General features: G+C 35.0%; 1 protein-coding gene across 3 annotated transcripts in view; it reads right to left on the bottom strand.

Annotated features, from left to right (window-relative positions):
* STXBP5L (syntaxin binding protein 5L) overlaps positions 1–24,781 on the bottom strand; it is a 398,449-nt gene that overhangs the window by 213,059 nt on the left and 160,609 nt on the right. For all 3 annotated transcript variants that reach the window (XM_047876610.1, XM_047876607.1, XM_047876609.1), the window contains exons 8-9: positions 5,712–5,795; positions 613–736 (exon numbers count right to left, since the gene is read on the bottom strand). In XM_047876610.1, the coding sequence (XP_047732566.1) occupies positions 613–736; positions 5,712–5,795 (208 nt within the window). The remainder of the gene's footprint in view (positions 1–612; positions 737–5,711; positions 5,796–24,781) is intronic.

Here is a 24,781-nt window from a genome sequence, read left to right on the forward strand (position 1 = left end):
TCAGATCACTACCAATATTCTCAGAAATAAAATGGTCATCTGAATAAAAGATACTCATACATTTGAACTTTTTATTCTGCCCAGTGAGACAGGTACAATATAAACCTTAAATACATCCTTTTGATAAGGAAGATAATAAGAAATATAATCTACAATGAAAACCATAGTTCTCATAATTTAATGGAATCAAATGGTAGAAATGGAAATAAGCGAGAGAATCTAGAAAATGACAAACTATAAACCAGTTTAGGAATTAGGTCTGAAAGTCAGATCTATATGGTGTCATTCTCACTATCTCTGTAACCCTTAAAACTGGGCAGATTTTCTACATTATCTCCTGTGCTTCAGATACATCAACCATCCATCATTCAGTTTTTGTTGGAAAGGTCTCTATATAAGTATCACAAAGTAGGAAAGTGGATAGACACAGGGGAGGGAAAGTACAGAAAGTTTGGAGTATAATGTGGGGATCTGAAGGGGGTATAAAGAGGTATTTAAAATCAGAAGTTACATCCTATTACTTTCTTTCAAACACACTGATACCACCTGTTCCACTTCAAGTCTAGGCACTATATCTCCAGAGTTTATTTCTTTGGAAAGCATACACCTTACCATGTGGAATTGTAGTCTGGAAAGGACGACTTGGGCTTTTCAGGTTCCATAAAGTCAAGCTACCATCTGAATGGCTGCACATGAATTGTTTGCCCTCATGATGCCAATCAATTGAATGAATAGCCTAATGAAACAGCAATTAAAAACAAGTGGGGAGGGGGAAAGTTGATATGTTATAGCATTCTATATTCCAAAGGAAATATATTCTGAGATAAAATTATTATACCAACAATACTTAATAAACATACATAATTTTTCTGACCCAGATCATACTACCTTTAGCTCTAGTCCTCTATAAGCTTATAGAAGACTACAAAAAATAATCTCCTGAGATAAAAGTTAGGTACATTTCATAATATCATTATAGCCTAGAACTTTTTGTTGTAAATTCTATGTCCTCCCTGTATCCTATATGATTATTTGGAAAATTATTTACATAGAAATAAAAGCAAGGTTATCTGAAGATGATTTCTGGAAAGGTAGAGGCCTACTTTCACCTAAAGTAGCCAATTTAAAAAATAATTTACATAAGAGCTACCATCTGAGGGCTTACTATGTGCTAGACCCCTTGGAAAACACTTTATTTATATTAACTCTATTAATTTTATTAAAAAGGTATTATTTTTTCCAATTTGCACATGGTGAAATAGGCCTACAGAGATTGATATACTTGTTCAGGTCACACAATTCAAAGCCAAGGTCTATCCAACCACAAAACCCACATTCTCAATCATTTTACCATATTGCTTCTAACATGAATTATTTAATTGGCTTGGCAATTTAGGGTTTAAGGAAGAAGGATTTAAATCTTTTTTTATACTTCTAATTTCACTCTGAAGATGTGAAATACATAAAATTAACAAGTAATTATTCCAGTTTCACATATTGTTTTATTCCCAGTGGTAGCACAGTGCCTTGCACAAAATAGATACTCAATATCTGTTGTATGAATAATAACGTTATCACATATTTCCACAGCTTGGTATTCTTTCTAAATCATAAAGTTTATATGGACTTTGGATAATGCATAAAAGCTGAACAGATATGTACAACATTACCCTTTCCTTAAAGGAACTTTCAAAACTGCAAAATAGGGAAGACTGAAATAAATGAATATTAATAATAGTTATTGTTTGGAACTTTTAACATAAATATGCATATATATTTGCATATAAAACTAAGACACACACACACACAAACACCATATACTAAGATATGTGTATTTAAAACTAATTTATTGTTTGTTTTCCAAACAGTAAGTATTATTAGAGTTAGAGATAACTGATGGCTAGAGTAATCATTAAACACATCATAAAAGGACATAGGATATGAGCTGTACCTCAAGATAAGTAAGATTTAATTAAATGAAAAGACAACATGGAACCCTGGACTTATTTTCTCTCTTTTCTCTCTCATTCTTCATTACTAAAGACTTTTTTTTTTTTTTTTTTTTTTTTGCCAGGGTTCAGTAGAGGCAGTTAGAGGAAAATACTCTTCATCTTTTCCTTTGCTCATTCTCACTATTTTGGGTAGATCAAGGGAAATGTTTTAACTTTTACGTGTTAACTTGATGAACTCAATGTAAAGTTCTCTCAGACTGCTTTGCTATGAATGATGGAGGCAGAGAGATCATCTCCAGCCCTAACCCTTCTTCCTATCTTACTGAATTTCTTCCTACCTTCTGGGGAAGACAAGTACAAAAATAATAGCTACAACATAAAAGCAAAATAAGTCTAAGTGCCATGAAAGATATATACTTACTGTACACTTATAGGTAAGAATAGGCATCTAAAACCAGTTTGTTATTAGAGAAGGTCAAATAGTGCATCACTGAAGAACTGGCATTTGAATACATTTAATGGGTAAGTACCCAATTTCTATTAATTTGATTATACCCTACTCCTTTCTTAAAAAAGGACCTTAAGGTTCTGAAGAAAAACCAAAAATGAAACAAAGCAAAAACAAAAGCACACACAAATATAATATAACTAATACAAGAAGAATTTTTAAAAAGATAGAAAATAAAATACAGAAGATAAAACACTAGCTAGTTTGGTCAACTTGATGGCTGTGATTGAGTTTCTCTCTACAACAAAAAAGAAAAAGGAAACCCAAAAAGCAGATATCAATATTAAAAAGGAAAACCAGTGGCTACTCAAGGAATTAAAAGGTTATCATCATGTCAAACTCTGAGGGTTTTCACTGTGAGAGATTATTTAGAAATATTGATGTAATGAAACAAAAATGTCACAGCTAATGGAGTAAATTCATATAGTTATTTCTGAAAACTATGTTGGATTTATAAAACAAATTCATCAATGGCTATTCAATTCATCAATGGCTATTCATCAAGGGGCTAGTTAGGTAGTCCTAACTATTCATCAATGGCTTTCATCAAGGCTTTTTCATCAAGGGGCTAGTTAGGTAGTCCAAATAGCTTTACAGTGGCTAAAAAGTTAATAGGATTTTGATATGCAAAAGAGGAAAGAAGGGAGTTCGTGACAAGGAATTAGCTGGAGCAAAGGCTTGGAGGTGGAAAATAAATGGTATATTTAGCAGATAGTAATATGCCTGAAGTGTGAGGAGTGCTTATAAAGATTCATGGCATTAAACTAAAGGGAAAAGATAACATTGGGATCTTAAATCTCCTGTCAAGGAATAAAGATTTTGTATTGTTGATAATTGGGAGCCATTCAAAGTTTCTGAGGTAGAGAATTACATGATCTGTGTCTTAAAATGATAATCTTGTTAGTGAAAGATACTGAAAAGGTAAGATATCAGAGGAAATGCAATTAGTTAGAAGGCTATCATAGTCTTCCAGGCAAGAGATAACAACCTAGATTAGAACATAGAAAGTGGGAATGAAAAAAAGAAAGGAAATGAATGATAGACAATATAACAGAATCAAGAGACTACAAAACTGATAGCATAGGATATGTAAAGAAGAAAGATTAAATATGACTCTAAGGGTTACAAACTGGAATAAATAATCAAAATTTAAAAACTGAAAAAGAGAACACAGAACAAGGTTTAGGTCTTTAAATGTAAATTCAGTGTCAATGAGATATTTACCTGGACTTGTGTGATAGATTGTTAGATATATGGATCAAGAGCTCAGGAGAAAGGTAAGGGTTAGAGATACATTGATTTTAAATTTATTAACATAAAATTAATATTTGAAATGATGGGAAAAGTACATGAATACAAATGTAAACTGGAGGAGAAATCAAGAGGGTAAAGATATAGAATCCTGAAGAGTGTCTATAATTTAAAGGAAAACTAAGGGAAGAAGTGATGGAGAAAGGGGGGGCAAAAAATGAGGTAGAAAGACACAGACAAGGGAAGGCACAATTTTAAGAAGGAGGGGCTGATATAAAGCCACAGGTTTAATGAGAAACTTAAAAGACTATGAAGGGGTCACTATTTAAATAATGAAGAGGTCATTGGTGACTTATTAGAAACCATTTCATAATAGTATTACAAGTAAATTCTAAATACAAGAGGTAAAGTGCTGAGGAAAGTCTTAAAAGTTTGGCAGTAAAATGATATATATATAACTATCTCCATTAAAGTGATAGAATATATAATTATGCATCACAGTAAATAGATTATATGTATATACATACATATATACATAAGTCAATATATAAAATGATTTTTAGGTATAAAATAGGTGTAGTGTAATACTCTACTGACTTAAACATTGTTAATGTTTATTTGAAAATTTCACTAAAAGTTGTTTTTGCTCACTTTTTAAGGTTAGAACTCTTCCTTCTACACTGTTTTAGGGCATAAAAAAAAGCAGCTGAGTCAGCATTTTGCTCTGGATTTCCTTTTTCAATGGCCTACTCTATTTCCAATTGGCTAAATACTCAGATCATATTTGTACTTTTATCTAGCTACTAGTCATCTTTATATTTTGTGTACTTAACAAAAGAAAAATCTAGCTTAGCTCCCCAGGGACTTCTCTCCTTATGATTCAAGATGCAATAGAAGTTCATCACACAGAGCATAAATGTATGACATCACCTGCAGGGTATCTTCCACCAATCATGACCAAATTACCCAACTAAGTACTTCTGAACTCTGTCACTATGAGAATTATCTTGTACATACCATAAAATCTTAGTTTGCGAGAACCACTAAGAAACAAATTGGGTGTGTGTGTGGTTATGAAATAGCCAAAAGCTTCTATCTTTAAGCATCGAATTTAAAAATTCAACTGTTATGAAAGGATGGGAGGTAGAACATGAAGAAATGTGTTTTTTTTTTTAATTTTTCTATTTATCTCAGTGTTTCCTTAAATTCTTCTGCATTCTTCCCATATAAGTGCGGGTGATACCAGATAATGATTATTTGACCTGTATTTTCCTAACTCTCCCTACTTTACTATTTTTAAAATTGAATTGAGAGCTTACATTTATATCCACAACTATAAGAGGTAATTACCCTTTTTCACTTTTTGCCCCAACCTATCTTCATATTAGGTTCTTCTGAAAGGGGAAATCATTAATGGTATAGAATCAATCTTTAAACAACTAGAGTATTAATGCAGAGTCTATTCTCTGATAAACAGCAGTTCATTGCTTTCTCTAAATGAAAACCTAATGGTCTCAACTATGTACAATAAAACTTCCTTCAAGATCGTACTGACTCTTAAGTATGACTATTTACAAAATCAATCTTTATTCTGAGAAGGCAAGTATTGTATGATAAGGCCTTTCAAACTGACCTCTTAAATTTTCTGCCACAGAAAAAGAATTTTCTAAGGAAGTTGTGAATAGTGTCTTTAAAGATCTTAAGGGTACTGAGTGAGGCAAGACATAACCATGGAAAACCTAAAGAAGGAAAAGGATAGATATTAGGCATCAATGTATATAAGATGCCAAAAGGGACCCAAAAACAGTCAATGGAAAATTCTCATTCAGGAGAACAATCCAGAGTTAAAACTTGTGCAAATGCCAACGGTCAATATGAGGCACTGGGTCAGAACCAGGCAGTTTCCCAATGATAAAAATTGGTAATGTACAAAGCTTAGAGTAGAAAACAGGCACAAAGTTATAATATCCTTTTCAAATATTTCAGTAGAAATCACTTACCTCATCATAATAAACTCTCAGTTCTGCTCTTTTAGATTTCAAGTCCCAGAATACTACAGTACCATTTTCATAACCTATCAGCAACTGGAAAACATTAGAACAATAATTTTTGTAATTCCAACATTAATTTTACTTGATCCAAATAAAGCTTAATGTTAATACAATAAAGCAAAATCATAACACAAAACACAACTTTATTTAGAATATCAATTTTTCTAGAGCCTGAATATATATTTCCTATTTTAAAAAATGGCAAATAAACTCTAGTTCAATATAAAATATTTACCAATGAAATCTGCCTTGTTCCAAAGAGAAATTGAGGAAACATAAATATATAAGAACAGAAAAATAAATGACAAAATTGGAACAAAGAAAAATGGGATAGAAAATGAAGATGAAATAAAGGGTGAAATGGGATAAGTTTAAGGACTAATGTACATGCCATTCAGTTCTATGTACTGCAAAAATATGGCCACAAATTGATTTCTAATTTCTTTATATCAAATCCAATTTTCTCTCGGAGTTATGTATTTTATTTTATTTTTTCAATGTATGAAATTTATTGTCAAATTGGTTTCCATACAACACCCAGTGCTCATCCCAAAAGGTGCCCTCCTCAATACCCATCACCCACCCTCCCCTCCCTCCCACCCCCCATCAACCCTCAGTTTGTTCTTAGTTTTTAAGAGTCTCTTATGCTTTGGCTCTCATTATGGAAAGAGCCTAAATGTCCATCAACTGATGAATGGATAAAGAAATTGTGGTTTATATACACAATGGAGTACTACGTGGCAATGAGAAAGAATGAAATAATGGCCTTTTGTAGCAACGTGGATGGAACTGGAGGGTGTTATGCTAAGTGAAATAAGCCATACAGAGAGTGGGTGAGTTATGTATTTTAAACTGGTGATTTGTGAACCCTAAAAAGTTCACAAACGTATTCTAGAGGTTTACATCATTAAAAATGGTTGATATTTATAAATCAATAAAGAAGACAACAAAATACATGTTTTCACTTTAAAACAGAAGTATTTGAGAACAGATAATGATTAATAGATGATCATATTCAACTCATTTGGCTAATTACTGCTAGCCATGCTGATTTTTATTATCATATAATTCGGAGTTATTATTTGTAGTTATATTTACTCTGTCATTAGTTTAAAAAAACAGGAAGGATAAAAATGGGCCAGTGCTCAAATAATGATAATATTTTCCACAAATATGCTTTAAGATGATTTTACTAAAACACAGTAGTATTTGTCTGATAAACATTCTTACACAATACAGAAAAATGTTTCAATAATTCTAAAACATCAGAGGTAAAAACAGAAAATAGAGTGGTGGTTATAAGCTACTCCTATATAGCATCCTGAGACCTAATCACTTACCTCAACATTTTATAATAGGACACAAAAAAAAAGACAAAAATAAATGAACTAGTTTTAACTGGGAATGTAAATTTTTCAAATATCGTATTATGAAATAAATGTATATTTGAAGCTATAACATGTTTAAAGGTTTTATTTTTTTTTTTTTAATTTTTTTTTTCAACATTTATTTATTATTTTTGGGACAGAGAGAGACAGAGCATGAACGGGGGAGGGTAAAGGTTTTATTTTTAACTTTATTTTTTAATTAAAAATATTTGAGTACAGTTGATCCAGAATGTTACATTAATTTCAGGTGTACAACATAATAATTCAACTTCTTTATATGTTATACTATGCTCATCACAAGTGTAACCACCATCTGTCACCATACAACTCTGTTACAGTATCATTGACTATATTCCCTATGCTGTGCCTTTTATTTCTGTGACATATTCATTCCATAACTGGAAGCCTGTATCTCCCACTCCCCTTCACTCATTTGGCCCATCCCCCACCCCTCTCCTCTCTGGCAATCATCAATTTGTTCTTATAGGTCCGATTCTGTTTTTTGTTTGTTTATTCATTTGTTTTGTTAGATTCCACATATGAGTAAAATCATATGGTATTTGTCTTTCTCAATCTGACTTCTTTCACTTAGCATAATACTTTCTAGGTCTATCCATGTTATCACAAATGTAACAATCACATCTTTTTTATGATTACAAATATTCCATTGTGTATATATACCACAACTTTCTTGTTCATTTGTCTATTGATGAATACTTAGGTTGCTTCCATATCTTGGCTATTGTCAATAATGCTGCAATAAACACGGGTGCACATATCTTTCTGAGTTAATATAATTGGTTTCTTTGAGTAAATACCCAGTGGTAGAATTATTGGATCATATGCTTTTTTTTTTTTTTTGAGAGAGAGAGAGAGAGAGAGAGAGAGAGAGAGAGAGAGAGAGAGAGAGGATGAGCTAGGGAGAGGGGCAAAGGGAGAGGGAGAGAATCTTAAGCATGCTCCGCACGCAGAGCCTGTCATGGGGCTCAATCCAACAATACTGGGATCATTACCTGAGCCAAAATCAAGAGTTGAACTCAACTGATTGAGTCACCCAGGCACTCCATTTGTATTTTTAATTTTCAAAGACAACCTACTGAATTGGTGAAGTTACTTGTACGTGATATCTCAATAAGGGGTTAATATACAAAATGTATAAAGAACTTATATAACTCAACACCAAAAAATAATCTGACTAAAAGTGGGCAGGGGACCTAACTACACATTTTTTCAGAAAAGACATACAGATGGCCAACAGAGACATGATAAGATACTCAACAACACTAATCATCAGAGAAACACAAATCAAAACCACAATGAGATACCACCTTACACCTGTCAGAATGACTAAAATAAAAAAGGTTTCAACATTAAATTACATACAGTAAATTTTAAAATTGATTTGCAAAAATTTGAGCTTTACATACTAAATTAAAATAAAGTAAATGACATAATGACTTGCTAAATTAAAAAAGTCAAAAGTGTAAACTTTAAAAATATTTGTTAAAATTTATAAAACATCATAAATACTATACTAAGATGACTTTTAACTTCAAATCAGCTCTTTTTGCATACTATAGAAAATGATGTATCATTAAACCAATTCCTATGGAATCTATGGAAAGGAGGTTTGTAATTCTAAAAAGTTCAGAAAATCTCACTTAGCAAGAGAATGAATAATATAACCTTTCAAAATTTGAACCCTAAGATGTAATGAAATAATAATCTAAAATGCTATATTTTTTCATAGAAATATCTGAAAGATAGTTTTTTGTTTATAAAACATTACCAGCAATAGCCTCATTAAATCACAAAATATAAACTACCTAGCCTCAAAATGTCACACTTTATTGACATAACTATACATTATGATATAATAAGTATAAAAAAATATTAGAATCACTTAGAGAATTGAGAAAGAGAAAAGCTCCTGATACCCAGAGACATCTGACAAGGACACTCTGTGACCATGATGAATCAAGACAAGATCAATCCGTAATATGTCTGACCACAGCAAAACATGAATATCACCCAAGTCACAAAAATATATTATATATACATTTTATCTAATTATATATTACTATAAAACATAATATTAAACATTTATCCCTCAAAATAGAATTTAAGTACTGTAAAGGCAAAGGAGGTGACTTTCTGACTATATCATCAAGACTTGGAACAGTATCTGAAGAAAATAGGTATCTGATAAGTATCTATTAACCTATTAAATACCACAAAATCAAAATCACAGATACTATGTTTCCTAACAACTATGAAATAAAATTAGAAGTTATTAACAAAACTATTTTGGAAACTAAAAAATACACTTCTAAATAATTATGGTCAAAGAAGAAATTATAGTGAAAAGTATGAAACAGAACTGAAAAAAAATGCCTTATATTAAAACTTGTTAGATACAGATTTAGCCTCATCAAGAACAAAAATTGTTTTAGAAATACATATTAAAAGAGGAAAATTTTTGAATTTTTTACTGATATAAGCATTTCACTTTATAAAGTCAAGAAATAAAAAGAGTAAACTTCAAGAAATGGGAAAAAATAGTAAGTCACCTTATCCAAGAGTAAAAGATATCTTTCACTTATTCAAATATACTTTTATACCTTTCAGGAAGTTTGATACTTTCCATATATAAATTTTATTATTAATTTTATAGCTAATCACTTTGAAGTTTTTGGTTGCTATTTTAAGTTGGATCTTCTCTTCATTATTTTTTTTTTTGAAAGTGCATTGTTTCTATGGTTAGGTTTTAGTATAATACCTTATAAATTTTTTTATTATTTATACTCATTTTAGTGTTCATTTTATTAAGCATTTTGGATATACTATCACATAATCAAAAACAGAGACTTGCACTTCTTTCTTTCCAATTTTATGACTCTAATTATTTTCACTTGTCTTAACTGCATTACTAAAACATCCTATAGTATTAAAAACAGTGGAGAAGGTGAGCATCCTTGTTTTCTTCTTGCCTTTAGTGGCAAAATCCCTAATATTTCCCTACTTAGATCCTGGATTCTCTATATATTTAATATATATAGCTAAGAGAGTATGAATTGATTCATTTCTTAAATAAATTTCCTTTATCAGGAATACGTGTTTAATAAATATTTTTACTGAGGGACAGAGAAAAGCACACAAATTATGGATGTGTCTTTAAATGACTATGAAGTGAATATACCTATGAAACTACTACCTGGGTCAAAAAATATAATTGAAGGGGCGCCTGGGTGGCGCAGTCGGTTAAGCGTCCGACTTCAGGCAGGTCACGATCTCGCGGCCCGTGAGTTCGAGCCCCGCGTCAGGCTCTGGGCTGATGGCTCAGAGCCTGGAGCCTGTTCCCGATTCTGTGTCTCCCTCTCTCTGCCCCTCCCCCGTTCATGCTCTGTCTCTCTCTGTCCCAAAAATAAATAAATGTTGAAAAAAAAATTTTTTTTAAATATAATTGAAAAACAAGAAATAGAATAAAAACAATACAAGACACTCAGAAGCCTATTTCATATCCTCAATGAGTCAACATTGCCGTTTCCTCTTTATCTTCTAAAAGTAACTACTGACTTCTGGGGCACCTGGGTGGCTCAGTCGGTTAAGGGTTAAGGCTCTTGATTTCAGCTCAGGTCATGATCTCAGTGTTCATGAGTTTGAGCTCTGCACAGAACTCTGCACTGACAGTGCAGAGCCTGCTTGGGATTCTCACTCTCCCTCTCCCTTTGTCCCTCCCCTGCTCATGCTCTCTTTCAAAATAAAACGAATACACTTTTTAAAAAAATTAAAAGTAACTACCGACTTCTAACACTGTAGGTTATCAGTATCTGTTTTTGAATTTTATATGAGTGGAATTATATATCAAATATCCTTTTCTGTCCTGCTCCTACTTTTGAACATGATATTTATAGCAGTAATTCACTAACTTTTATTAATGTAATAGTATTCCATTGTTTGGGTATTACAATACCACAATTTATTCATCTGACAGGTAATATAGTAATATTGCTATAAATAAGCTTGTATATGTCTTTTAGTGAATATGCATAAGCATTTCTGTCAGGTATATACTGATTCATGGGGTAAGAATATGTTTAACTTTAATAGATAATGCCAAGTAGTTTTCCAAAGTGGTTGTACCAATTTTTATTTCTACAAGCTACATATGAGACCTCCATTTCTTTCTCATCTTTTTTTAACAACTAATATTATCAATAGCTGCACAATATTAAATGGAAGAGGTTGTATGATAGGATCTTTGTCTTATTTCTGAATGCAGAAGAAAAACATTAATTCACCATTAAGGAGGATATTTTCATATTTTTGGGTAAATAAAGTTCAGAATAATAGAGTTCCTTTCTTCTAGTGTAACAAGAGATTTTTATTTACCACAAAGGGAAGGTGCATTTTATCAAATACTTACCTTTTTATTGTCATATGTTTTTTCTCCATATTCCTGTTAATATGATAATTCCATTTATTTTGAAAAGTTAAAACAATCTTGTATTCCTGGGATGAATGCAAATAGGTTGTGTTCCTTTGTGCGTTCTCTTTGATTCTTGATCAGACTTGCCAGAAATGCATCAGTTTTATTAGTGTTTTCACAGAATTAACTTTCATTTTTGCTAACGTACTACATTCTCTTTTTATGTTTATTTTAATTTTTTCTCTCATATTTTATATTAGAATTCTCTAGAAAAATAGAACAAGTAGGATGTATCTATAAAGAAAGATTTATTATAAGGAATTGGCTAATGTGATTATGAAGGCTGACAGGTCTAGAAGGGTTAACTGGTAAGGTTAATTGGCAAACTAGAAACCCAGAGAGCCAATAATGTAGTTCTAGTCTGAGTCTAATGGCATGAGAACTAGAGGAATCAATGGTGTAATCCCAATCTGAAGGCCATCAGGCCCCAGATCCAGGAAGAGCTGATGTTTCAGTTCAAGTCCAGAGGCAGGAAAAAGCTGATGTCCCAGTTTGAAAGTAGTCAGCCTATCTTGGAGGAAAGTCAACCTTTTTGTTCTATTCAGGCAACTCATTCGATGAGGCCTGCTCACACTACGGAGGGCAATCTACTCTACTCAGTCTACTTATTTGAACATTAATCTCACTCAGAGTACCTTCACAGAAACACCAGAATAATATTTGACCAAATATCTGGGCATCCCACAGTTCAGCTCATGTTAACACATAAAATTAACCTTCACATCTTTATTATCTTCTACTTTCTCTGAGTTTAATTCACTATTTTCCAATTTTTATTCTAAGATCATTGATTTACAGCTTTTCTTCACTTTTTAATAAATGCAACAAAAGCTATACATATCCCTCTAAAACACAGCTTTAGCTTCATTCCATAAGTTTTGATATATCATAGTTGTAATTTAACTTAAAATATATTCTAACTTCAATAGTGATTTCTCCTTTAACATGTTATTCAGAAGTGTGGTGTTTATTTACTAAGTACGTATTTAGGAGATTTCCTATTTATGTTTTATTGATAATCTTGCTAAGTTCTCCAGGGTGAGAGAATATATTGAGTATTATTATAATCCCCAGAAATTTATTGAAACATGATTTATGGTCAGCAAATGTACAATTTTGGGAAATACTTCATGTATACTTGAAAATAATGTATGGTATGCAGGTGTTGGGTGTAATATACTATATATGTCAATTAAGTTAATCACGTTCAAATTTTTTTATCCTCACTAATTACTTCTTTATTTGCTTACTTTCGTTTCTTTTAAAAAAATTTTTTTAATGTTGTTTATTTTTGAGAGAGAGAGAGACAAACTGCAAACAGGAAAGGGGCAGAGAGAGAAGGAGACACAAAATCTTAAGCAGGCTCCAGGCTCTAAGCAGTCAGCACAGAGCCCAACATGGGGCTCAAACCCATGAGCTGCAAGATCATGACCTGAGCCAAAGTCAGACGCTTAACCACTTAACTGAGCAACCTAGGTGCCCCTGCTTACTTTTGCTTCTTATGTTTGTGATGGTATTAGAAAGGAGAGGCTTTGGGAAGTGATTAGGTCTTACAAGTGGAACCTTAGGGGTGTATGGGTGGCTCAGTCTGATAAACATCCGACTGTTGATTTCAGCTGAAGTCACAATCCCAGGGTAGTGACATCAAGCCCTGTGCTGGGTTCCACACCAGGTATGGAACCTACTTAAGATTCTCTCTCTCCTCTCTCTCTGCCCCTCCCCAACTCATGCTCTCTAAAAACAGTGGGGAGTGAAACCTAAAGAAAAGGAGCAGTGTCCTTGTGAAAGAGGCTCTACAAATCTTTCTTTCCCTTTTTACTATATGAGGACACAGTGAGAAGATGGCCATCTTGAAAATGGTCCTTCACTAGACACCAAATCTGCTGGTGCCTTAATCTTGCACTTTCCAGCCTCAGAAATATGAAAAATAAAACTTGTTTAAGCTGTCCAGACTATAGTATTTTTGCTACAGCAGCTGAACTAAGACATCTAATTTGTGTGATATTAGCATAGCTATATCAGTTTTGTTTGTTTTTGCTTAGGGTTTACATGCTATATCTGCCCTCTCTTTTTATGTTCAACTTTTCTATAACCTTAAGTTTAAAATGTGTCCTTGTAAGGGCACCTGGGTGGCTCAGTGGGTTAAGTGTCTGACTTTGGCTCAGCTCATGATCTTGCAGTCCGTAAGTTTGAGCCCTACATCGAGCTCTGTGCTGACAGCTCAGAACCTGGAGCCTGCTTCAGATTCTGTGTCTCCCTCTCTCTCTGCCCCTCCCCTGCTCATGCTCACTCACTCTCTCTCAAAAATAGACATTAAAAAAAATTAAAAAATAAAATGTGTCCTTGTAACAATATATCATTGTTTTAACACAGTTTAAAATTTTCTTTCCTTTAGTCTGTTTACATTTAATATAATTGCTGTCATACTTTAGAACTAATCTACTTGTTTTATATTTGCCCCATATGTTTAATATTACCTTTTCCTTTTTTGTTTTTTAAAAATATGTTTTTTAATGTTTATTTGAGAGAGGGGAGGGCAGAGAGACAGGGAGACACAGAACCTGAAGCAGGCTCCAGGCTCCGATCTGTCAGCACAGAGCCTGACATGGGGCTCGAACCCACAAACCACAAGAGCATGACTTGAGCCGAAGTCGGACACTCAACCAGCTGAGTCACTCAGGTGCCCCTCATTTTTTGCTTTCTTTTGAGTTAATAATTTTGTTATCTCAGTTCTCTATTAACTTATCCATTATACATGTTTATTCTTTTAGTGTTACCCACATGAATATAAAATGTTTCCATGACTTATCAAACTATAATGAAAATTAGTACTTGTGTTACTTCCTAGGAGCTAGAAGGACCTTAGAACTTTAATTCAGAGACTTCATCCCAAGTTTTACCTATTTTTAACTTACATGTGTATTATTTTTCAATTTATTACACTCCCAGAAGTCATTATTATTTTAATAAAGTATTCCCTAGATTTATCCATATTTGTTCTTTATTCCTCCTACATCTCTGTTTTTTTTATAATCAATTTCATTCCCTTAGAGAATTCCTTTAGTGTGGGGAATAAGTTTAGGAATTCTCTGAGCTTGCACCAATGGGTTAACAAGGCTTAGGACAAAAGCATCCGAGAATGGGTAAATAAGGCGAAAGCACCCCCAGCATAGAACAAAAGCAGAAAGCTGCTTCCACGGGATGAAAGGGTCTGAGAAAAGGCGCACAGGGCAACAGACCACTGCAGCAGGGTGAAATTGCTTGGAGCTAATTTGCAAAAGAAAAGTACCTTCTTGACCCAGAGGTAGCGTGTACTGTCTCATCCCCCAGGCGAGTTAAGATAAACAGACACGGGGTCTGGTGCCTGCCATCTGCTCGGTGCCAAGGATTTTGTTTTGTATTGACACAAACCCCTAACACTGCATATCTTCGAAGCCCCTTTTCTCTCAACAGTTGAGTTAATGATCACTGTTTCATTGTCTCTTTCTACACATCCATCACGTTTTTAAGACTTCTGATCCTAATAAATATGGAGCAAGGACCCTTCTTCAGCGCTCTTGGACATTAGCCTCTCTTGTATTCAATTCTGCACCTGCTCTCTTGTTGGACAAGAGAGAACTCTAGACTCAAAATCTGCGACACTTCATTTTTTTCATTAGAGTAGATTTGCTAATTACTGCAAATTATGTTAAATTGCTATAATTTCATGACAATGTTTTTAAGGGTGTTTTTGTAGAGCATAGAATTCTGTGTAGGCTTTTTTTCTATAGGTGCTTTTCTTTGTTAGTACCTTCACATAATCACTCAATTGTCTTCATTTTCTATTTTTCTGTTAAAATGTCTGCTATTAGTCTTATTTTTTTTTCTATCCTCTGCTTTTAAGATTATTCTCTTTGTCTTTGATATATCTTGGTGAAGTTTACCTTTTGTTAAGTTTGCTTTGAGTCCATAATGCATCTCAGATTTTTGATATCTGTCATAACTTTGAAAAATTAACATCCATTCATTTTTCAAATATTACTGCTGTCTCATTCTTTTCTTCTTCCTCCAGGACTCCAATTACACATATATTACACCTTTTCATTATGTCCCAAATGCTCTTCATCCATTTGGCTTACCATGCTCTCAAATGGATATTTTCTTCTTACCTATCTCCCAGGTCACTAATTCTTTCTTCATCTGTTTATTCTGCTCTCTGTTGTATTTTTCATTTCTCTGCTGAAACCTCCATCATTTTTAGTTTCAATCACACTCATTTTAAAGTTTGATTTAAAGTTTTATGTTTGATAACTGCTATTTGAATCTCCTGGTGGTCTGTCTCTACTTATTGTCTGTTCACTTGGCTTCTGGTAAACTTTGATCTTTCTGATTCTTTTACACACCATGTTATTTTTACTTTAAGTACAGAGGCAAAGTATGGGAGAAATGTAGTGATAAATAAAGGCTCTGAGTGATGTTTTCTTCTTCCATAAATGATTGATTTTTTAATTTTTTCAGTCAGTTAGACTAATGCTGATCAACTTAATCCCAAAAAGGATTCAGATAATGTTAACAAAAATTTCAGTCATTAGAGGACTGGTATATTTCCAGTTCAACCTTACTTACAGGGCATATTCCTTTGGAGCCACCCTTTAGAGTGATTATCAGAGACTTATTTTTGGCTTGCCCTAAACTTTTTTTATCCACACTACTCATGACCCATACAGCTGCAGAAAACTCTGCTTAGCCTCTCAGCCAATAAATTTCATTTTGGTTATAAAATATCTTAGCCATTCTTTTCAAATGAGAAAATCCCTAGAAGAGTATTTCTGGGCTTCTTTCTCTGGAATCAAGAACTTACAAATCTTTGCTGCCTTGGTCACTCTCTGGTGTCCTCAAACAGATTTTCAAAAATATTTTGTCTAGATTTTATAGTTCCCATTGGGAGGACTGATCTGAAATAGGATAGTCTTTCATTATCAAAAGTGGAAATACAATGGATGTTAAATTTCATTCAAAAGACATTTTCAGCATCTATGGAAATGATATTTTTCTCAAGATCTGTTAATAACAAACTATATTAATGGATTTTCTCATTATATCCATCTTTGCATACTTTGAATAAAACACCATTTGTCAGTGTTTTGTTTTTGAACATTCTGTTGGAGACTGTGTCCTATAGGATATTTTATTTAAGACTTTTCCATTGATATTAATAAATTCAATAAATCCATGTTTTCTTCTTGTGCAACCTTTATCAGGCTTAGTTGTCACACGTAAAGTAAAAACAATTTTAGAGACACCTGGGTGGCTCAGTTGGTTAAGTGACTTCGATTCAGGTCACAATCTCACAGTTGGTGAGTTCAAGCCCCAAATCAGGCTCTCCACCTTCAGGACAGAGCCCACTTCAGATCCTCTGTCTCCATCTCTCTCTGCCCCTTCCATGCTGTGCGATCTTAAAAATAAATGTTTATTGTTTTTAATGTTTATTTATTTTTGAGAGAAAGAGAGACAGAGCACAAGTGGGGAGGGGCAGAGAGAGGGAGACACAGAATCTGAGGTAGGTTCCAGGCTCTGAGCTGTCAGCACAAACCCTGATGCGGGGCTTGAACCACTAACTGAGATCATGACCTGAGCCAAAGTCCGACAGTTAACCAACTGAGCCACCCAGGTGTTCCAAACAAACATTAAAAAAAAAAAACCCACAATATTTTCCTTTTTTAAAATTTTTAAATGTTTTTTATTATTTTTTTTTTATTTTAAAGAGAGAGAGTGCATGAAAGCCGGGGAGAAGGATAAAGGGAGAGAGATCTAGAATCTTAAGTAGGCTCCAGCTCAGTGCAGAACCCCCTGCAGGGCTCCATTCCATGATCCTGGTATCATGACCTGAGCTGAAATCAAGAGTCAGACACTCAACCAATTGAGCCACACAGGAGTCCCAATATTTTCTTTTTTTAAATTATACTCAGAACAAGGGTTGTTAAACTTTTTTTCCTAAAGGGACAGATAGTAAATCTGTTATGCTTTCCAGACCATATAATCTCTCTCTCTCTCTCTCTCTCTCTCTCTCTCTCTCTCTCTCTCACACACACACACACACACACACACACACACACACACACCCCTTATTTACAATAAAAGAAAGCAGGCCAAATTTGTCCCACTGTCCACAGAGGCAACCCCTGCTTTAGAATAGTTTATGTAGTACTGTATTATATAGTACTTAAAAATTTAGTAACATTTCCCTGTAAAATCATCTGGGTCTGGTACTTTTATTTATACATAGTAATTGAATAACTTTCTCATTTTCTCAAACTTCCTGTCTCTATTGGCATCAATGTTGGTAAATTTATTTTCCTGGGAAATTACCAATTTCACCTATGTTTTTAAATATATCTGCTAGAGTTGTGTAAAATAATTTCATGACATTAATTTGGATATTTAAAAATTTCCTTACTTTTAGTGTATTTCTTCTTGTTTTGTGTATCATTTGTGTAACTTTGTTTTTCCCCTCTTTTTCCTCATCAGATAGTAGTTTGTATATTTTGTTTATGTTCTATGCAAAGAACCAGCATATTAATTTATAAAACAGCTTAAAAACAGGAGAACTAAGTCTATAAGTTCTGCATTTGTCTTTATATTTCTCTTCTGCTTCCTTTTATTTTCTTATTCTTTTTCTAGTTTTTTGGTTGCATATTTAATTTATTAAAATTTCTAATTTTTATTCATACAAGTATTAAAGGCTACTAAAAGCTATGAATTATTTTATAATTGTTTTCATTATATTTCATGGAAATTTTATTCTATATTTAATGTGTAGTATTACAGTATTGTTAATTTTTATATATTCTTCAATTTTGTTTTTTATTTTCTATTTGACATAATAGTTACATAATAAGAGTTTTAAATTTTCCAAATGGAAAGGAATTTTTGCTTCTAGATTTTTTATTATTGTTTCACTCTCTATATGAAATGTGCAACCAATTATAGTACTTGGGAATCAAAGATTTTTCCTCATCAGATTACTCAAGATCACCCTAAGTGGAGATGTAATTGAGCAGCAGTCAATATCTAGATAATAGCAACCAATCATCTGACCTATGAGGCAGGCCTGAATTCTGTCCTCTTCCATCAGTTGATTTTAGGTATTCCCCACCCCATGAGACCATATATGTGGGTTGAGACAAAGGTATTGTTGCAAAAGATGTAATTCTTAGACCCCCATTTATCTAATTATGCCTTTTAGACAACTGAAGGCTGATTTCCTGAATATACCACTTCTGTTGTAAAATGGTTTTTGTCAGTTCCCTCACCCATTCCTATGACTCAATGAGTATGATAATATACAAGTCATGTTGGACAACTCAGTTTACATAGTCATTTGGTGTCCCATGGTTGGGTGTTCAGTCTCTACAAGAGCTCATTAGCATGCCAGGAACTGCCGTGAAAATGGAAAATAGCTGTTGTGACCCTTTTATTGGGCTTTCCGACAGACCATTCTTATCTACCAGATACATTAAGCTCCTTTAGATCTACTAGATCATAGTGGTAAGGGGACTGCAAAGAAGCTTGGGAGCCCTTTCTTCCTTAGGTCCCACTTAAAACCAGCAGGCTTTTTGGATAATCTTTAAAAACGATATAAAACAATAATTTTTAAGACATTATATACTATTATCTAAATCCAAAAAGGCCTGTCAAGTGAAATGACACTTTGCACAAAAGCTTATGCTTTATCTTAGAGGAGATACCCCTACATGCCCCAGACCATTAGACCCTCAAAATCATCACATATAACACAAGGTCCCAGATTTTATGGGATTTTCTTCCCACCCTCTGACATGATCTTGTGAGCTACACATAACAAAGAAAATGAACTAGTATCCTTTCTAAAGAATGCTAAGACAATCAAGTTTCCTTAGAACTATGTTATGACAGAGTATGAAAAATAACACAGTCCTAGGAAAAAATGATGAAGTTATACTATTTTCCCTTTCTATGAAAGCAAGCTGCTTTGATCTTCTCTGCTGATATATTGAGAAAAAAGAGTTCACTAAATCAGTAATTATTCATCATGAGATATAGGTTGTTACTGATCTGCACATGTAGAAGTATCAACAACAAGGCAGCTGTGATTTGGGTAATCACCTGGTTAACTTACAGTGGTCTACTAATACCAAGCTCAATCCATCTTGTTTTTTGCAGGACCCAGACAATGGAATCCAACAAGTGACCACTACTACCACATCCTTCAAGTCTAACTGATAATTTCTGCAACTTCTCCAGAAATATATCCTAGCTTTTATTTATAAGAATGACAGGGAGAGACAAGTTTTAGGAGTTTCCATTTGTCCCTTCCAATTGTAATGGCTCTAATTCCAATGTCAGAAAACCAGCTTCTACACATATCTATACAGATTATGCAATTGAGGTGTAAAATAACTGGGTAAGTCTGCATACCCATTAGACCTACTATGAGATACACTTGGGTCAAAACATCATTTATCACCTAGTGACCTAGTTCTATATGCCATGACTCTAACTGGATGACAACACTTTCTGGATCTTTTGATATTAATGTCTGCCCCAACCCTATAGCTAACAGTACTGAAAAAGTAAAGTTACTTCTGCAAATGACCACAGATGGCTTCTATAACTACTATATGTACTTATGGAAGCACTTCAGGGTCCTTCATCAGGGGCAACTGGGCTCTCCCTTTCTATCAGTGGGCTCTAGATCTTAGAGCTGACTTATATCTAGAAGCCTGTGAAGTGCTGTGAGTTTCCACTTCAGTGGTCAATGTCAAGAGCTGATTTTTTTTCTGCTTATGTAAATCAAACAATATCTCAGTCAGCTGCTCACCTAATTTTGCTCCTAGAAACGACATGGTAATTTAGCTATTACCATAGATTTCTGTACTGCCATCCAGGCTTAACTACTTGTTATGGTAATTATGTTTGTATTGCCAGATGGTCAAATATTACCATCTGGCCCCTACCAATCCGTGATATTTAATCCCCATAGATACTATGGAGTCTGGATCTCTGCCATCATCTCCTACTGTCAACAAAAGCCAAAAAAGGACAACCCCTATGAAACTTCTCAAAAAATTCTTGTACTCATCTTTCCAAAGTACTCCTTATTAGGTTAAGTGAAGACAGTGTCCTTAAGAGCCTCCTAGGGAATTATTTTAAAGGAGAGGGAGGGGTCAACATGGCAGAGAAGTAGGGGGATCCATACCTCTCTCATCTCTCAAAGAAGTGCTAAAGCCAAAGGACTTTGAATCTAGGAGCCTGGGGAGAAAAGCGACAGAATCTACCAGGAAGAAAATAGGTCAACTGAGAAAAGATAGGTGGGTGATTGCGAACTGGGGGAGATAAAAAAAAAAAAGGCCACGTGGACACGGAGGGGAGGAACCCCCTTCTCCAGAGAGACAAAGGGAAGAGAAAGAGTGGCTAGGGAAGTGTAGGACCGTATCTGGATAGGAGAAAGACCTCGGACTGGGACTGAGAAGGAACTATCTCTAACTGTGGGGCCTTCTTTGGACTGGGTCTGGCTCCCTGTTGGTGCACTTGAGGAGGAGGGGAGCCAGGCTTAGTGGTAGGTCAGGGGCACAGTCCACAGTTGGAGAAAGCGGCCCCCTCCCTGGAGGGTTGCTATAGTACAAAGCCTGCCTGCGCTGGCCATCTCCAAGCTCAGTGGCTGGGCGGAAGGGGCAGACCCCAGTAGGAGAAAGTGGCCCCATCCCTGGAGTGGTGTGGAAAACGACAAAGCTTGCCCACATCTGCCTGCATGCAGTCAGCCACCCCCAGGGCTCAGCGCAGAGGTCGGGGGCACAGTCCAAGGTAGGAGAAAGCAGCCCTCCCTGAAGTGTGGTGGCACAGACAATGCCAACTGGGACCACATATGGGGTGTCACTAAGAGGCGCTTCCCCAGTGCCAAAGCACATGCAGCGGGACTTGGAATCCTAGCCAAGCACAGGGTCAGGGGAGTTGGAGGAGCAAGAAGGACCACCCAGTCTGTGCCCACAGCACAGTGAGGATGACTCAAACGGAGTCCACAGGGCCCGGATCCATGGAGAAGAGACTGAGGGATCGCCATTTCCACCCCTCCACCACCACTACCAGCAAGGCGGGCCCTCAGGGATTAGTCCCAGGGCCTATAGTGGAGGTGGGTCCAGACTATACCAAACCAGCCCCTTCCTACCGGGTAACTGCATATATACTGGAGCTGGACAGACCCTGTGGACAGATCCTCCAGACCAATGATGCAGCATTGCCTGGATTAACTCTAGGTCAATTCTGGATATATAGATATATTCTTCCCCCCATTTCTCCTCCTTATCTCTTCCCTCCTCTAGGCTGGTTACTCTGGCTAGTGGTTTGTGTAAACAGACATATTTAATCCATTCTCTTGATGCATGTTCTACACCTCTTTCTTACATTCCTTTCTCTCTCTCTGGAATAATCAAGCCATATAGTTTCTCTGCCTGGGTAACTTTATCTTCACTTCTTTTTCCCTACCTCCTTCTTTATCTCCCTTTCTCTCCTCTGGATTAAGCCTTTTAGTCTCTCTGCCTAGTCAATGTTTTTTTTTTTTTTTTTTTTTTTGTCCCCACTCCCGTCATTTCTCTCTTTGTATGTGCTCTTCCAACAGCACCGCCTCCACCCTGTTCTTGTAGTCAGTGTTTTTGGGGTTTTGTGTTTTTAGTTTTTGTTTGTTTGTGTTATTTGCATGTTTGTGTGTTTTTGTCTCCTGTTTTTTGTTTTCCTTTACAGGGCTACTCCAAGGAAAAAATCAAAGCACACCTGGGGGAGGGTCCAAAGTAGGGTAATACAAAGTAGGGTAATAAAATAACCGAAGTCATACAAACAGAGAGCAAGTAACAATCTCCAAAAAACACCACCTGGACAGGCCTTGGACACTGTATGACCCTCCTTTAATATAGCAGTGCTCACAGTGCAGAGCCTACAACAAGCTTTTAAAATGCATAAGGGGCAGAAAACTAGCCAAAATGATTAAATGGAAGAATTCTCCTCAAAAGAAATTGCAGGAAGTAGTGACAGTTAACAAATTGATCAAAACTGACTTAAGAAATATAACTGAACAAGAATTTAGAATAATACTTAAAAATTAATTGCTGGGCTTGAAAAAAGCATAGAGGACAGCAGAGAATCTATTGCTACAGAGATCAAGGGACTAAAAAATAGTCATGATGAATTAAAAATGCTATAAATGAGGTACAAAATAAAATAGAGGAGGCCACAGCGTGGATTGAAGAGGCAGAGGGAAGAAGAGGTGAATTAGAAGATAAAATTATGGAAACAGAGGAAGCTGAGAAAAAGAGAGATAAAAAAAAAATCCAGGAGTATGAGGGGAGAATTAGAGAACTAAGTGATGCAATCAAATGGAACAATATCCATATCATAGGAATTCCAGATGAGGAAGAGAGAGAGAAAGGGGCTGAAGGTGTACTTGAACAAATCATAGCTGAGAACTTCCCTGATCTGGGGAAGGAAAAAGGCATTGAAATCCAAGAGGCACAGAGAACTCCCTTCAGACATAACTTGAATCGATCTTATGCACAACATATCATAGTGAACCTGGCAAAATATAAGGATAAAGAGAAAAATCTGAAAGCAGCTAGGGATAAACGGGCCTTAACATACAAAAGTAGACACATAAGGTAGTAGCAGACCTATCTCCTAAAACTTGGCAGGCCAGAAAGGAATGGCAGGAAATTTTCAATGTGATGAACAGGAAAAATATGCAGCCAAGAATCCTTTACCCAGCAAGTCTGTTATTCAGAATAGAAGGACAGATAAAGTTCTTCCCAAACAAACAAAAACTGAAGGAATTCATCACCACTAAACTGGCCCTACAAAGAGATCCTAAGGGGGATTCTGTGAGTGAAATGTTGCAAGGACCACAAAGTACCAGAGACATCACTACAAGCATGAAACCTACAGACATCACAATGACTCTAAACCCATATCTTTCAGTAATAACACTGAAGGTAAATGGACTAAATGCGCCAACCAAAAGAAATAGGGTATCAGAATGGATAAAAAAACAAGACCCATCTATTTGCTGTCTACAAGAGACTCATTTTAGACCTGAGGACACCTTCAGATTGAAAATGAGGGGATGGAGAACTCTCTATCATGCTACCGGAAGTCAAAAGAAAGCTGGAGTAGCCATACTTTTATCACACAAACTACACTTTAAATTAAAGGCTGTAACAAGAGATGAAGAAGAGCATTATATAGTAATTACAAGGCCTATCCATCAGGAAGAGCTAACAATTATACATGTCTATGCACCGAATATGGGAGCCCCCATATAGATAAAATAATTAATCACAAACATAAGCAACCTTATTGATAAGAATGTGGTAATCGCAGGAGACTTTAATACTTCACTTACAACAATGGATACATCATCTAGACACAGGATCAATAAAGAAACAAGGGCCCTGAATGATACATTGGATCAGATGGACTTGACAGATATATTTAGAACTCTGCAACCCAAAGCAATGGAATATACTTTCTTCTCAAGTGAACATGGAACATTCTCCAAGATAGATCACACATTGGGTCACAAAACAGCCCTTAATAAATGTAAAAGAATTGAGATCATACCATGCACACTTTCAGACCACAATGCTATGAAACTTGAAATCAACCACAGGAAAAAGTCTGGAAAACCTCCAAAAGCATGGAGGTTAAAGAACAACCTAGTAAAGAATGAATGGGTGAACCAGGCAATTAGAGAAGAAATCAAAAAATATACGGAACAAATTAAAATGGAAATACAACAATCCAAATGCTTTGGGATGCAGCAAAGACAGTCCTGAGAGGAAAATACATTGCAGTCCAGGCCTATCTCAAGAAACAAGAAAAATCCCAAAATACAAAATCTAACAGCACACCTAAAGGAACTAGAAACAGAACAGCAAAGACACCCAAGCCCACCAGAAGAGAAATAATAAAGATCAGAGCAGAAATAAACGATATAGAATCCAAAAAAACAGTAGAGCAGATCAATGAAACCAAGAGTTGGTTTTTTGAAAAAATAAACAAAATTGATAAACCTCTAGACAGGCTTCTCAAAAAGAAAAGGGAGATGATCCAAATAGATAAAATCATGAATGAAAATGGAA

This window comes from Prionailurus viverrinus, chromosome C2 (assembly GCF_022837055.1).
Source record: "Prionailurus viverrinus isolate Anna chromosome C2, UM_Priviv_1.0, whole genome shotgun sequence".
In the NCBI taxonomy this organism is placed as follows: Eukaryota; Metazoa; Chordata; class Mammalia; order Carnivora; family Felidae; genus Prionailurus; species Prionailurus viverrinus.